General features: G+C 47.3%; 1 protein-coding gene across 7 annotated transcripts in view; it reads right to left on the reverse strand.

Annotated features, from left to right (window-relative positions):
* The window catches only part of EFR3B (EFR3 homolog B), a 92,794-nt gene that overhangs the window by 47,090 nt on the left and 32,714 nt on the right, over positions 1–12,990 (reverse strand). For 6 of the 7 annotated variants that reach the window (XM_072767520.1, XM_072767518.1, XM_072767519.1 and 3 more), the window contains exons 2-3: positions 5,574–5,650; positions 4,429–4,556 (exon numbers count right to left, since the gene is read on the reverse strand). In XM_072767520.1, coding sequence (XP_072623621.1) covers positions 4,429–4,535 — 107 coding nt within the window. In that variant the 5' untranslated portion in view covers positions 4,536–4,556; positions 5,574–5,650. Of the gene's footprint in view, positions 1–4,428; positions 4,557–5,573; positions 5,651–10,390; positions 10,437–12,990 lie in introns of those variants that run through there. The other variant, XM_072767513.1, reaches the window with a different exon arrangement.

Genomic DNA, 12,990 nt, shown 5'->3' on the forward strand with positions numbered 1-12,990 from the left:
GTATCTCATATTGAATTCCAGAACAGGCAGCTGGTTCTGCTCAAACACCTTGCACTCAGTCAAGAGGCACTGAGCTCCAGGAAAGGACGAGCAGGTGTAAAGAGTCTGGGAACGGGGTGGGTGGGAGAAGACAGGCAAATTCAGAGATGAAGACTGGCAGGCAGGAGATAGGGGACAGCTTAGACAGGGCCAGTCACTGCCCAAGAATCACTCAGAAGTCAATCGCCTTAACAGAGAACCTCTCATTCTATGCAGTTAGAATGGACTTGGTCAGCCCCACTCCTGGACAGAAACTTCTGGGTTTTAGGAACACAAAAGTAGGGGCTGACCTCAGCCAGGGGAGGAAAGGATAAAGCTCCTCTTCTAGTAGGAATCTGCAATATCTCTGTCTGAAGGGTCAGGGCCATCCTCCAACCCTGTTCAGGCTCCTTCCGGGAAATGCGTGTCTCTTAGGAGTCCCACCAAATCAGGTCTGGGGTCAAGGTCCTCAGGGAGTAAGCCCATCTCTCTTTGGCTTGGGGATGTCCACCCTCCAGGCTCTAGGCACTGAGGAATCTGATAGAATCTGTATATGGTCAGAGCTCTGTGGTCACTGCCAACTGATCTTGAGTCTCACAAGGCACTTTCAGTGCCCCACCCCCGCTATCCCATGCTCTCCAGTTTCTAGGGGTGTTCTAGCAGTTGGGCTGAATTGGAAGGAAAATGTACAAAGATGGAGAAAAATAGGGGGAAATCTCACTTTTTGCTCCTCTGCATATCTCTGCCCATCATGGCCCATGTCAATGAGCAGTAACTTGGAATTCACACCTTGTTCTCTCCCTGCCCGCATCTGGTTATCATCCCGGATACTAAACACATATAAAGGCAGAGTTCACACACGACTGGAGTTGGGTGATGAAGCAGGGAGGCAGTGGGGTAAAAGAGGACAGTTCTGCTACTGATTCCAATACCCAAGGTTTGTGTCATCCATATGGTCAAACCATAAATACAGACACCTGTGTGATGACATGGGGACACAGCCCCTGAGCCTGAAGGAGGATATTTTGCTCTTCCAGAGCTGCCATCAGGAAGTTACTGATTACTAGGAAGATAATAATGATGTGCATGGGATTGGGGCGGGCAAGGAGAAAGAATAGGAGATCAGATCTAACAGATTTTTCTTCTCCAAATGTTTATGATTAAAGCTTCCAGTGAGGCCTTCAAGCCTTTAAATACTTAGATGCTGCAATGACTATTTTTAACAGAATGATACCAATTTTGAATTGCAGTTCTAAGGGCAGTGGAATATGATTCGAAGTGGCTCTGCTGGCTACAGGACATTTTTACTGAGAACCATCACTGCAGAGAGGGCAGATAAAATTAGTATTAAATGTGTAATGTTATTGCTAGCATATTAGTTTTAGGTTCAATCTAGGATAAAGTCATTTTTACTTGCTTGAGCATGCTTTATAATATGTCAAGGCGATTTATATAATCAGCACGTACAGTGCCTTTGTGCCCTTTTTATTGAGCGTGTAGCCTAATTTTATTTTATAAGATGATGATAGAAATGTATTGTTTCTGGTCTTGCTGTTACTCCTAGGGATAGTTTGATTCAGATTTGCTGGTGGATCCTGCAGAGGTTGGACCTCTACACCCTATTGGCACAATGCACACCTTTTCATTCTAGGGCTCATTCTGGCTTCCTCACCTGGAGGAAGGTATCTTGGCAGGTGGTAGGGCTGATGGGCAGTGGCGGGGGCCCATGATGGTGGTGGGGGGTCAAGGGGAAAGAGCACTGCCCCTTGAGAGAGAGGTGTGAGGTACAGAGAGCCAGGGGTGATCGCCAGCCGGTCTATCTGGAGTGGGTCTAGAGCAGGCATGGCAGGTGCAGCAGGCATGGCTGGTGGAGCATGACTTAGGGCCAGGTTGTAGAAGTCCCCAGAAATTAAGCTGAGGAACTTGGATTTTATTCTTAAAGAGCCAGATCTTCGTTTTGAAGATCTTGTCTGGAAGAACTGGAACAAGAGAGATGAAGCAGGGGAATAATTTCTAATGCTGCCATAATCTGGAGTCTGCAGCAGGAGAAAGGAAGAAGTAGAGGATGGATATATGGGGAATAGAAGCAACAAGACTTAGGAACAATTGTCCTAGATCTACCCCACCACCCGCCCTATCAGCAATGCCACCAGGGATGTCTTTGGGTTCCTTTACACAAATTCCCCAAATTGTGGTGTAGGTAGGACAGCAAACACAGTAGGTCCTGCTGCTCACTCTTCTTGTTGGAAAGTAACACATGCTTAATAGAGAATATTTAGGAAACACACAAAAAAGGTAGATAGGACATAAAACAAAGCACGCACACACACACACACACACACACAAACCTAAACACACTGCTCCAAAAAAGAGCACTCCTAACATTTATGGCATAATTGTTTTTACTATATTTTCTAGGCATTGAGATTTGTTGTCTATTTTTTAACTTGATTGTAAAATACTATACACATCATTATTTATTCTATTTTTCATTTACTTAAGGCATTTTCATTATTATGTGGAAAGCATGTTTATGAACATCATTTCTATCAAATTATATTCTATTTTTCATTTATTTAAGGCATTTTCATTATTATGTGGAAAGCATGTTTATGAACATCATTTCTATCGAATAGATAATATTTCACTAATCATAATTTGCTAAACCATTTTCCTCTTATTGGACATTAATTTTCACTATTTCATTATTATAAAAAACACCATAATGAACATATTTGTGGGTAAAGCTAGTTTATATTTAAGATTGATTTCTTGGGATAGAAGAATAGAAAAGGAATTTAGTGGACCAAAGGGCATAAATGTTTTTGAAGATTTGATCTACATTTCAAAATTACTTTCTAAAAAGGTTCAATCAATTTGTACTTATTCTTGAAAAGTATGAAACTGCCCCCCATGTTACCATTCCTTGGTTAATACTGGAAATACTATTTTTTCAAGTTTTTATTTACTTATTTGACAGAGAAAGGGAGAGAGAGTGAGAGAGCACAAGCAGGAGAAGGAGAGGGAGAAGCCAGCTCCCTGCTAAGCAGGGAGCCCAATGCAGGACTTGATCCCAGGACTCCAGGATCACCTGAACTGAAGACAAAGACACTTAACTGACAGAGCCACCAGGTGCCCCTAGAAATAATTTTTTATCAGTTTGCTAAGTGAAGATGTTCTCTTAGTATTTCAAGCCACATCTTTGATTATAAGTTTGTTGACTATTATTATTTCTTCTTCCTCTTTCTGCGAATTGGTTATTTGCGGCTCTGGCTTCACAGCTTTTAGTGACTAATTTTCTCCACTCCAGCCCCACCATTTGTTATATGCAACTAATAGATGAGTTTGAATCCTTTGTCTTATTCTTTCAAAACACTTTTTTTTTTGTTCTCTTTTAAATTTTGATGGTTTCTTTTTTTGACAGCAAAATATTTAAATTTTTTAAACAGTTAAATCTATTGATCAGTTATTTCCTTTTTCTTTTTTTTTAAGATTTTATTTATTTATTCATGAGGGACACAGAGAAAGAGAGAGAGTGATAGAGAGAGAGAGAGGCAAAGACACAGACAGAGGAAGAAACAGGCTCCATGTAGGGAGCCTGATGTGGGACTCGATCCGGGGTCTCCAGGATCATGCCCTGGGCCAAAGGCAGGCACTAAACCACTGCGCCACCCAGGGATCCCTGATCAGTTATTTTCATTTCAGATTTCTTTACTAAACATAGCAAGTCCTTCCCTCTCAGAAGATTGATAAATATTTCATTTAAGTGTATTTTCAATGGACAAATTACCCCTAACCTTGCCTTCTCCCTAGAATGTAGATGGTCCCTTTTTAATATTTAATGCCTGATTTTTTTAATTAGAGAGAGAGAGAGGGAAGTGGGCCAGAGGGAGAAGGAGAGAGAGAACCCCAAGCACACTCAATGCGGGGCTTGATCTTAAGATCCTAAGATCATGACCTGAGCTGAAATCAAGAGTCGGCATTTAACCAACAGAGCCATCCAGACACCCCCCTCCTCCTACTCTGCTTTTTAAGACTGTAAGTTTATTGGTTTGATGAGAATAATTGCAGATTCTGGACTAGACCAACATTTCAAGGCCCCAGATTGTGGGTGAAGACTTCTGAATAGAGACACAATGGGTAAATGGTGAAGGCTTCTAAATAGAGACACAATGGGTAAAAAGAGGTGCTCCTAGAAAGCCAACATCCCCTTCTTCCTACATCTTGACAGCAACATCAAATTTTACTCTGCCATTGCAGGAACACATGCAACTCTCCCTCAGGCCCAGTCCCTGTTTTCCTAGTTTGCTCAATGACCAAGTCTACTATCATTTTCATAAAAGGATCCTATATTTTGCCCTAAAAATATAATATTTTTGAAAATATCTCTCATTTTCTCACATTTCTTACCCATATCGATGACGACCCACATCACGGATGAGCCTCTCAGAGAGGTAGGCGCCAATTCGATCCAGCTTCTCTGGAGCTGAGAGGGCATAGAAGGTCAGCTTCTCCATGTTAGTCTTCACTAGGCCATCCTGTAAAAGACAGGCCATCATGTTGCACCATGGCCATTCCATGGCTAGAAGGGTTCAAGTCTAACGGTAAATAATATGTCAATTCAATAATCATTTTCCAGAGTGCCATTCTGTATGTGACAAATCCCGCTATGTGGGGTCAGGGATATAGAGATGGTTAAAGCATCATTCCTGCCTCCCAGGAACTCACAACTTAGCCCAAAGTGTGCCAGCTATAAATTAGAATAGTGGCATAAATGTATATATTATGTGTATATATATATATATGTATGGGGGTACATGTGGCTGTGTATATATATGCACGTGTATATATGTGTGTATACGTGTGTATACGTGTGTGTGTGTGTGTGTGTGTGAGTGAGTGAATGACAAGGCTTCATTGAAAGCAATCAGAATTAAAATGTACTGGGTATCCAGCACCAAGACATGAACAGGAAAAGAAGGCAGCTCAACAGCAATTAGGAAATTTTCCAGAGGATGCTGGAAGTATGGTCCTTCAACTGTTCATCAAGAAGATGTCACTGATTTCCGGAGAGCAAATCAAAAACATCAGATTCTGTCATTTCCAAAACCACACAACCTGTCATGCAGCCTGAGCAGGGAGGGGCGGCTGGGAAGCCGAGAAGCCAGGCCTTCTGCGTGCGTGAGTTCATCCAGACACCTGGCAGCTGCCAGAGGGAGCCACAGAGAAGACACGGGCTCCTGAGCCAAAACCCAAGAAGGGAAGTGCTCCCACTACACAGCAGGGAAATAGAACCATCAAGAGAGTTTGCTCAAGGCATCATCACTCAGAGAGGAGACATGAGTGAGAAGGATGTCTCAGTGGTACAGCGAAGGCCCGGAGTGTGCCAACTTCCCAAACCCTCTGCAGATGCCAAATCTCCTCAGCCTGCAGGCCCCCAGCTGGCTCTCCCCACTGACCAGAGTCTGAGCAGGCCCACAGGCAGGGGCCTTCCCCTCACAGCCTTGGATGGGGTGAGGCGGTAGGAGGTGATGCCAGGGGGAGGTGTCACCCACCTCGGGATCCTCAGGGAAGATGTTGTCAACCAGCCTTTTGTACCGGGGGCGTAGAGCACCGCAGCAGCCACACACACCTACAACGGCAAGAAGATAAACCTGTGAGTGTAGCCTCCCAGGTAGGCTGAGGGGACTTGGGAACCAGGCCAAGGTGGCTTGTAAGGAACCAAACCCATGTCAGGAAGCAGAAAGATCCCTCCCCTAGAGTGCCAGGGGCCCTGGGGTGACTGTCTCCCACAACTTGCCCACATTCTAAACATTTGTCCTTTGTGTTTTGCGTCTTTTGTTTGGGGCTCCAGCGCAGGAGCATATGTGAGCATGATACCAGCATGTGTTCATGAAGCCAGGTGTGGAGGAGCACTTTGAGGGCTGGGAGCTCACCTAAAGGTCAGGTGCCACCCCTACATATGTTCCTGGTGCATGGGCGGGCATGTTCAGGTGGACACACACACACACACACACGCACACACACTTTTGGGGGCAGGACTGTAAACCTGCCTCCGGCAGCCCAAGAACCTCCCCTGGCATCCTGGGAAGGTGGACACAGCTTGGAGGCATGCTTGTTCCTCCTCCTGCTCCTCACTGGCACCCCACTTCTTCTATTCTCTTCTCCTCAATCTCCTCCACCATCCCATCCCCTGGAGCCATTTCTATTATAGAACGTTACATGAAACTATGATAAATTAACATGACCATTAATTATTAACATTTGAAAATGCATCTTGAATGCGGTGTAAGGGTGGTGTTTCAGGGTGGGGTGGGGGTCCTAGCGGTCAGCCAGGCCATGCGTGGTCCTCCAGGCCAGCACCCCCACCCCACGAAGTGTCCACCAGTCTGTGGCGAAAGACTAAGAACAACGTGGTACATTTTTAGAAAGCTGAATCTCTTCCATGGAGAAGACTGTCTGACATGACCTCTTTCTTTGTCTTCAGGTGCTTGAGATGGTGGTGTTAGGAAGTCAGCAGTAATAGAACAAACCTTGGGAAAATAAGAAGCTGACTCTTGTAGGTCCCACCATCAAAACTTTCAGTGGACAAAGGAAACTGAACCATCTGGGAAGCGCTGCTGCTCTACCTTCCTCGGGGGCCCAGGGATCCTGCCTTTCACATCTCAGCCGCACCCCTCCCTGTCCCGTGGGGGGAGTGGGCCTTGTGGGGAGGCGCCGAGGGGAGGGCAGGGAAGGGCCTGGGAAAGTCCACCCCTCCCCAAAATAATTGCTCCCTCATTCTCCCAATTAATGCTTAATTCTGCTTGTACAAACTTTCCAGTTGAAATGCAAATGCACCACAGAAGGATCAAGCCTACGGGTCATTCAGAAAAGAATGAATTACTTTAGTGGGAATTACTTTAATCACACAAAGAGCTTTACAGCTTCGGAGAAAGGCAGCTCTCTGGGAATTTTGATTGGGAGGGGGTGCAGGGCTGTGGTGCCAGGAGGAGGAAGGAGCAGTGATTTGGGCCCTGGGGTGACTCAGGTACAAAGGAATGGGTGCTTTCTTGGGGAAGCCAAGGGACGTGCCAGAGGAAGGCAAGATATCGCATAACCGATTCATGTCACCCCTCATGGGGAGCTGTGTGCCCCCAGCAGCGCCCCCCCCCATGCATGGGGGGCAGCAGAACTGGGCCACGGCTGCAGAGCCAGGCTGTCCAAGTTCAGTCTCACTGGGTTGGCCTGGCATCTCCTCATCTCCCCTCTGCCCATGCCTGGGGGTGGCGGGCGTTAGGGCTCTGGATGCCAGCTGGGGCTAGTTCTCATGAGTGAACAGCACCCAGGGGTGGCGTTCTCTGTCTTGGGCCTGCAAGCCTGGGATTTAAACCCATCCTCCTTCCCCCTTAGGCCACCTTGACTTCTACCCAGGGCAGCTGTCAGCAGGCTTCTTCCCGAGACGCCCACAGGACCTGCCCTACACTCTCCCGGCAGCCTCTTTGGTTTCTGTCCCCAGACCAGGAGCACCGGGCCTTTGTGTCTTAGGGGAATGAGGAAAGAGCAACACAGAGAAGCTAGGGTGGCAAAGCCGCAGGGCCCGTCCCTTCCTCAAACATCTCTGAGAGGCCTATGAGACAGGATCTGCGCTGGACAGAGGCCAACTCATGGTTGCTAGAAACTCAGGCTTGTTGAGGAAGCACAAGCCCATTTTGGGTACTCAGGGCAGAAACCTCTGTGCAGGGACCCTGAGGGGGCGTGGGGTTCTTGGTGTTACCAGGGGGACCAGGAGCTGCTTCCCACAGGCAGCAGGCCCAGTTGTAGTTTGGTTTAGGGACGCTGGCTCTGTTTCTTCCCTGTAGAAACCAGGCAGTCTGTTGGTCTCCTGCTGTCTTGTGTTCTAGAAGGAATAAGAAGCCTCAAGCTACTCTTCTGCTCCAGCACCTCTGCCTGGAATGCGCCTTTCCCAGCACAGAGAACTCAAGGAACCACCAGGCAGGGCTCCCCACCCACCCCTCTGTGGGAACCAGTCACATTCAAGGCCCTAGGGCACTTACCCACCAGACAGGAAGAGGTAAAAAGGCCTTAAAATAATAAGAGAGGAATGCAGGTGTCTCCTCATCAGCAGAGCTGGCATTGCTTTCAGGCTGCTTCCTTTTTCCTTTTTTAAAAGATTTTATTTATTTATTCATGAGAGACACACTGAGAGAGGAAGAAACACAGGCAGAGGGAGAAGCAGGCTCCTTGCAGGGAGCCTGATGTGGGACTCGATCCCAGACCCACATGCCCTGAGCCAAAGTTAGACGCTCAACCACTTAGCCACCCAGGCGTCCCTTGGGGCGCTTCCTGACTGCTTCTTCCTAGTCTGCTCTTTCTTTCTGACCTCCTCAGACCCCTTGAGGGCTCTCGAGGCAGAGTGGTCAACAGCATGGGTTTTCATTCATTCAACCTTTCTTTTTTTATTATTTTATTTTACTTATTTTTTAAATATTTTATTTATTCATTCATGAGAGACACACACAGAGAGAAGCAGAGACACAGGCAGAGGGAAAAGCAGGCTCCACGCAGGGAGCCCGATGCGGGACTCAATCCTGAGGCTCCAGGATCACGCCCTGGGCAGAAGGCAGACGCCCAACCACTGAGCCATCAAGGCATCCCATTCTTTCTTTTTTTAAAAAAAGATTTTATTTGGGGATCCCTGGGTGGCCCAGCGGTTTGGCGCAGCCTTCAGCCTAGGGCGTGACCTTGGGGACCCGGGATGGAGTCCCAAGTCGGGCTCCCTGCGTGGAGCCTGCTTCTCCCTCTGCCTGTGTCTCTGCCTCTCTTTCTCTCTCTGTGTGTGTCTCTCATGAATAAATAAATAAAATCTTAAAAAAAAAAAAGAAAAGATTTTATTTATTTGAGAGAGAGAGAATGAGAGAGAGAGAGCACACGCATGTACAAGCACCAGTAGGGGGAGGCCAGAGGAGCTGGGGGAGGGCAGAGGGAGAAGCAGACTCCCCGCTGAGCACAGAGCCTGCCCATAGGGCTCAATCAATAGGACCCAGGAGATCATGACCTGAGCTGAAGTCAGGCGCTTAACCGACTGAGCCACCCAGGGGCCCCACAGCACAGCTTCTAGTTAAATCCCAGGACCGCTACTTCTGAGATGCATGACCTGGAGCAAGTGATGACACAGCATTGGTGAGTGTCCTGGGCTTGTGGCACCAGGCTGTTATGTTGGGAGGTCAAAGTGAGTTGGTGGCTGCAAAGCCCACGAAGCAGGGCCAGGCGGTCGCACTCAGCGAAGGCTCACCAGTACTCTCCTTCCCTCTGCATTCCCCACCCCCGGGTCAGCTGAGCCCTTCCACCGCTGCCCACTGCTCTGTGCTGGCTGGTACAGCGTAGTGGGGCTTGCCCCATTGACCAAGGCCAGTGGACACCCAAAAAGGCCCAAGAAGTGAGGCTCACAGCAGTTCCTTCAGATCAAAGCTCATTGGGTCTGTGGATCTGAAACATGAACCGCTTGCCCAAGGCAGCTCTCTGTACTTGCCTATCACAATAACTTGACTCCACCTCCAAGGACTGGCTAGCATCTTCCCTAACCGAACCGAACCGGGCGTCCCCAAACCTTCTTGTCTCTGCAAACCCCAATGCAAATGTGACACACCAGGCGCTCACTCAACAGAGAAGACTTGGATGCTGATGCGATAAAGCAAGACTGTTGTTGGAGAGAATCCACAGGCCGGCCCTCGGGAAGTCAGTCACTAGCACAGCAGTTGCTACATGTTGAGATGGAAACAAAAGGGGCCCCACGAGAGAAAAACTGGTTTTTTTTCCCCTTTGCTTCTTTTTGGGCTCTATTCTTTCTAGGACCTGCACCCGCACCCCATTTTATACATGCTTTGTAATGCAAATAGCATATGCCCTCCTTTTAAGGGACAAGAAGCTGATAGATTTCTCTGGAAGAGATAACATCTAAGGAAGGATCCGGTGAAAATGACCAGATGAAGCTATCATTTGCATATTCCAGACCATAGTCAAGGTCCCTGGCTCCAAGGAATAACACCTGGGTCCTAGTCTTTATTTTAACTGATTCCCAGATGCCTGCGAGGACAGGTACACCAGACTACCATCCTCAATAAAAACCCGCAGACCCAGGCAGCCCTGGTGGTTCAGTGGTTTAGTGCCTGCCTTTGGCCTGGGGCGTGATCCTAGGGACCCGGGATCGAGTCCCACGTTGGGCTCCCTGCATGGAGCCTGCTTCTCCCTCTGCCTGTGTCTCTGTCTCTGTCTCTTTCTCTCTGTGTGTGTCTCTCATGAATAAATAAATAAAATCTTAAAAAAAAAAAACCCGCAAACCCCAAAGAAAGGCTCATGTTCTTCTCCTTTCCAAGTCTCCCAGATGGTCCACCTGTTTCTGCTCTCTCTGCATCTTCTGGCTCACTCCAGCCTGCCAGCATCACTGTGGGGGAAGTGAAGATCAACCTCAATGAACAGACCAGTACATGGGGATAGAACAGAGGTCTGGAGAACAGAGCTGCATTCCCCAAACCACATTCCATGAAGCTCTAGTTGTGAGATGCTAACAAGCATCCCTCGGGAAAAGGGTCTAAGGACAGATAAATGTATCAAATTGTGCATGCCAAATCTCCCGATTTCAGACTCATGGTGCAAATTAACATATTAAAGTCTCTGGAAAGTCACAAGGTAAAGGAACCTGTTGACACTTGTCAAACCAACATCTCATTTTTTTGCAATTACAAATATCACCGTGATGAATACTTTTAACATTCTTTTTCCAAGGTATATGCACTTCCTATCATAATGTACTATAATACAATGCTGTAAATGTAATACATTGGAAATGGTGCTAATTTTAGAGTCTGAAAAGGACTGGGTTCAAGTCCTGGTTCTGTTGCGTTGAACTCTGAGTTCAAGTCCTGGTTCTGCCATTTTATCTTTGAGACTTATTTCAATACAATAAGAGGAAAAGTTTCTCCCTAAGATACAATGCTATGACCACAGTCCCAGAATTTACCACAGATTCCAGAAAGGGAGAGATCACCTAGAGTTCTGATGGCTAGGGGAAGGGCTTCTCAGAAGAGAAGAGACAAGATGTGGGGTAGGATTCACAGAGGTAAAAAACACAATGGGTGCTTTATTTTTTATGTGTCAGGCTCAGTGCTAACATACTTTACTAGTGTTAACTTATTAAGTCTTTACAACAATCCCATGGGGTGGTCCTATTTTGTCGCCACTTTACAGACAGGGATACTGAGGCATCAGAAGGTTAAGTTACCTGCTTAGAGTGACACAGCTGATAAGTGGCAGACCAGGATTTGAACCCCCAAAATCCAGGGGCCATGATGTTAACTATCATGCCAGAGAGGGAGAGGAGTTGGCACCGTCATGGAGCTTAGAAAACCAGGGGCTTATATGGAAAGAGAAGAACCATCAGGGCAGCACATCCTGAAGGGAACCAGAAAATGTCACCCTAAAATATGCCTCTTTGACATAAAAATTATTTTGAACTGAAGGCCATCAAGAAGCAATAAATGGGGGCACCTGGGGTGGTTCAGTTGATTAAGTGCCTGCCTTTGGCTCAGGTCATGATCCAGGGGTCCTGGGACAAGTCCTACATCAGGCTCCCTGAGGAGCCTGCTTTTCCCTCTCCCTCTGCTGCTTCCCCTGCTTGTGCTCTCTCTCCCTCTGTCAAACAAATAAAATCTTAAAAAAAAAAAAAAAAAGAAGCAGTAAATATAGAAATACGTCCCCCTTTCCTACATGAAGGCAGAAATGCAGAGAAGGTACCAGAGGAATCTGCAAACAAACTTTATAAAGCTAACCCATATTTTCCTAGTTACTTCTTCACCATTTACAAGTAAGCCAAGCCCTTTTGTTTTGTCAATTCTTCACAAATTTTTTGTGTCTTTGTCTAAAATATATGAAAGCTTTCTTCTGGTCGCCTGGTAGGTTCTCATTCTCTGATGAAGGTCCCCACCTTCCTCTAAGACTTCAAGTGAATTTGTCCCATTAATCTCTGTCAGTTTCATTCTCACACCCAGCCCTAAGAGGGTCAAGGGAGACTTTTTTCTCCCCTAAAACCTTAAGCCATAAAGGGCATGAGTCATCTGGGGACTTCACTAAAATGCAGATTCTGGTTCCGCCCACAGGGATGGGGCCTGAAACCCTGCCTCCCCTCGGCCACCACTGCTCCTGGTCCACGGACCGCACTTTGAGGGGGAGGCACCCCAGCACTGCGGTTAAGAATTTGGGCTTAGAGGGTCACCTGGGTGGCTGAGTCGATTAAGTGTCCCACTCTTGATATCAACTCAGGTCATGATCTCAGGGTCATGAGATGGAGTCTGCTTCGGGTTCTCTCCCTCTCCCTCTGCCCCTCCCCCTGCTCACACATGTACTCTGTCTCTCTCTCTCTCTCTCTAAATAAATAAATTTAAAAAAATTTTTTTAAAGATTTTATTTATTCATGAGAGACACAAAGAGAGGCAGAGACATAGGGGCAGAGGGAGAAGCAGGCTCCCTGAAGGAATCCTGATGGGGGACTCGATCCTATAGGACCCCAGGATCACGATCTGAGCCAAAGGCAGATAGTCAACCACTGAGCCTCCCAGGCGCCCCCTCTAAATAAATAAACTCTTAAAAAAAATAATTTGGATTCAGGGGTCAGACGGGCTTAGGTTGAAATCCCAGCTCTTCTTGTTTCTGACTGTTTGACCTGGAATATGTTCCTTAACCCAGAGCCGAGTTTCCTCACGTGACAAATGGAGCCAGCGATGGCCCCTGCCAGGGGACCGAGGTGCGGATCTGGCCACCGCAGGCCCACCGCCTCCTCTCTCTTCCTCAACTCACTTAAAGGGAAGACACAGGTGGCCAGGCTGGGCCAGCCGAGGACAGCTTTGCGCAGCAGGCTGGACAGCTTAGGTTGTGCCTAGGTTACCAGGAAGCTCTGGGAGCCGCGGTAGCCGGGGGTGACAGTGACGATCAGCCTGG

The sequence above is a fragment of the Vulpes vulpes genome, chromosome 8 (assembly GCF_048418805.1).
Source record: "Vulpes vulpes isolate BD-2025 chromosome 8, VulVul3, whole genome shotgun sequence".
In the NCBI taxonomy this organism is placed as follows: domain Eukaryota; kingdom Metazoa; phylum Chordata; class Mammalia; order Carnivora; family Canidae; genus Vulpes; species Vulpes vulpes.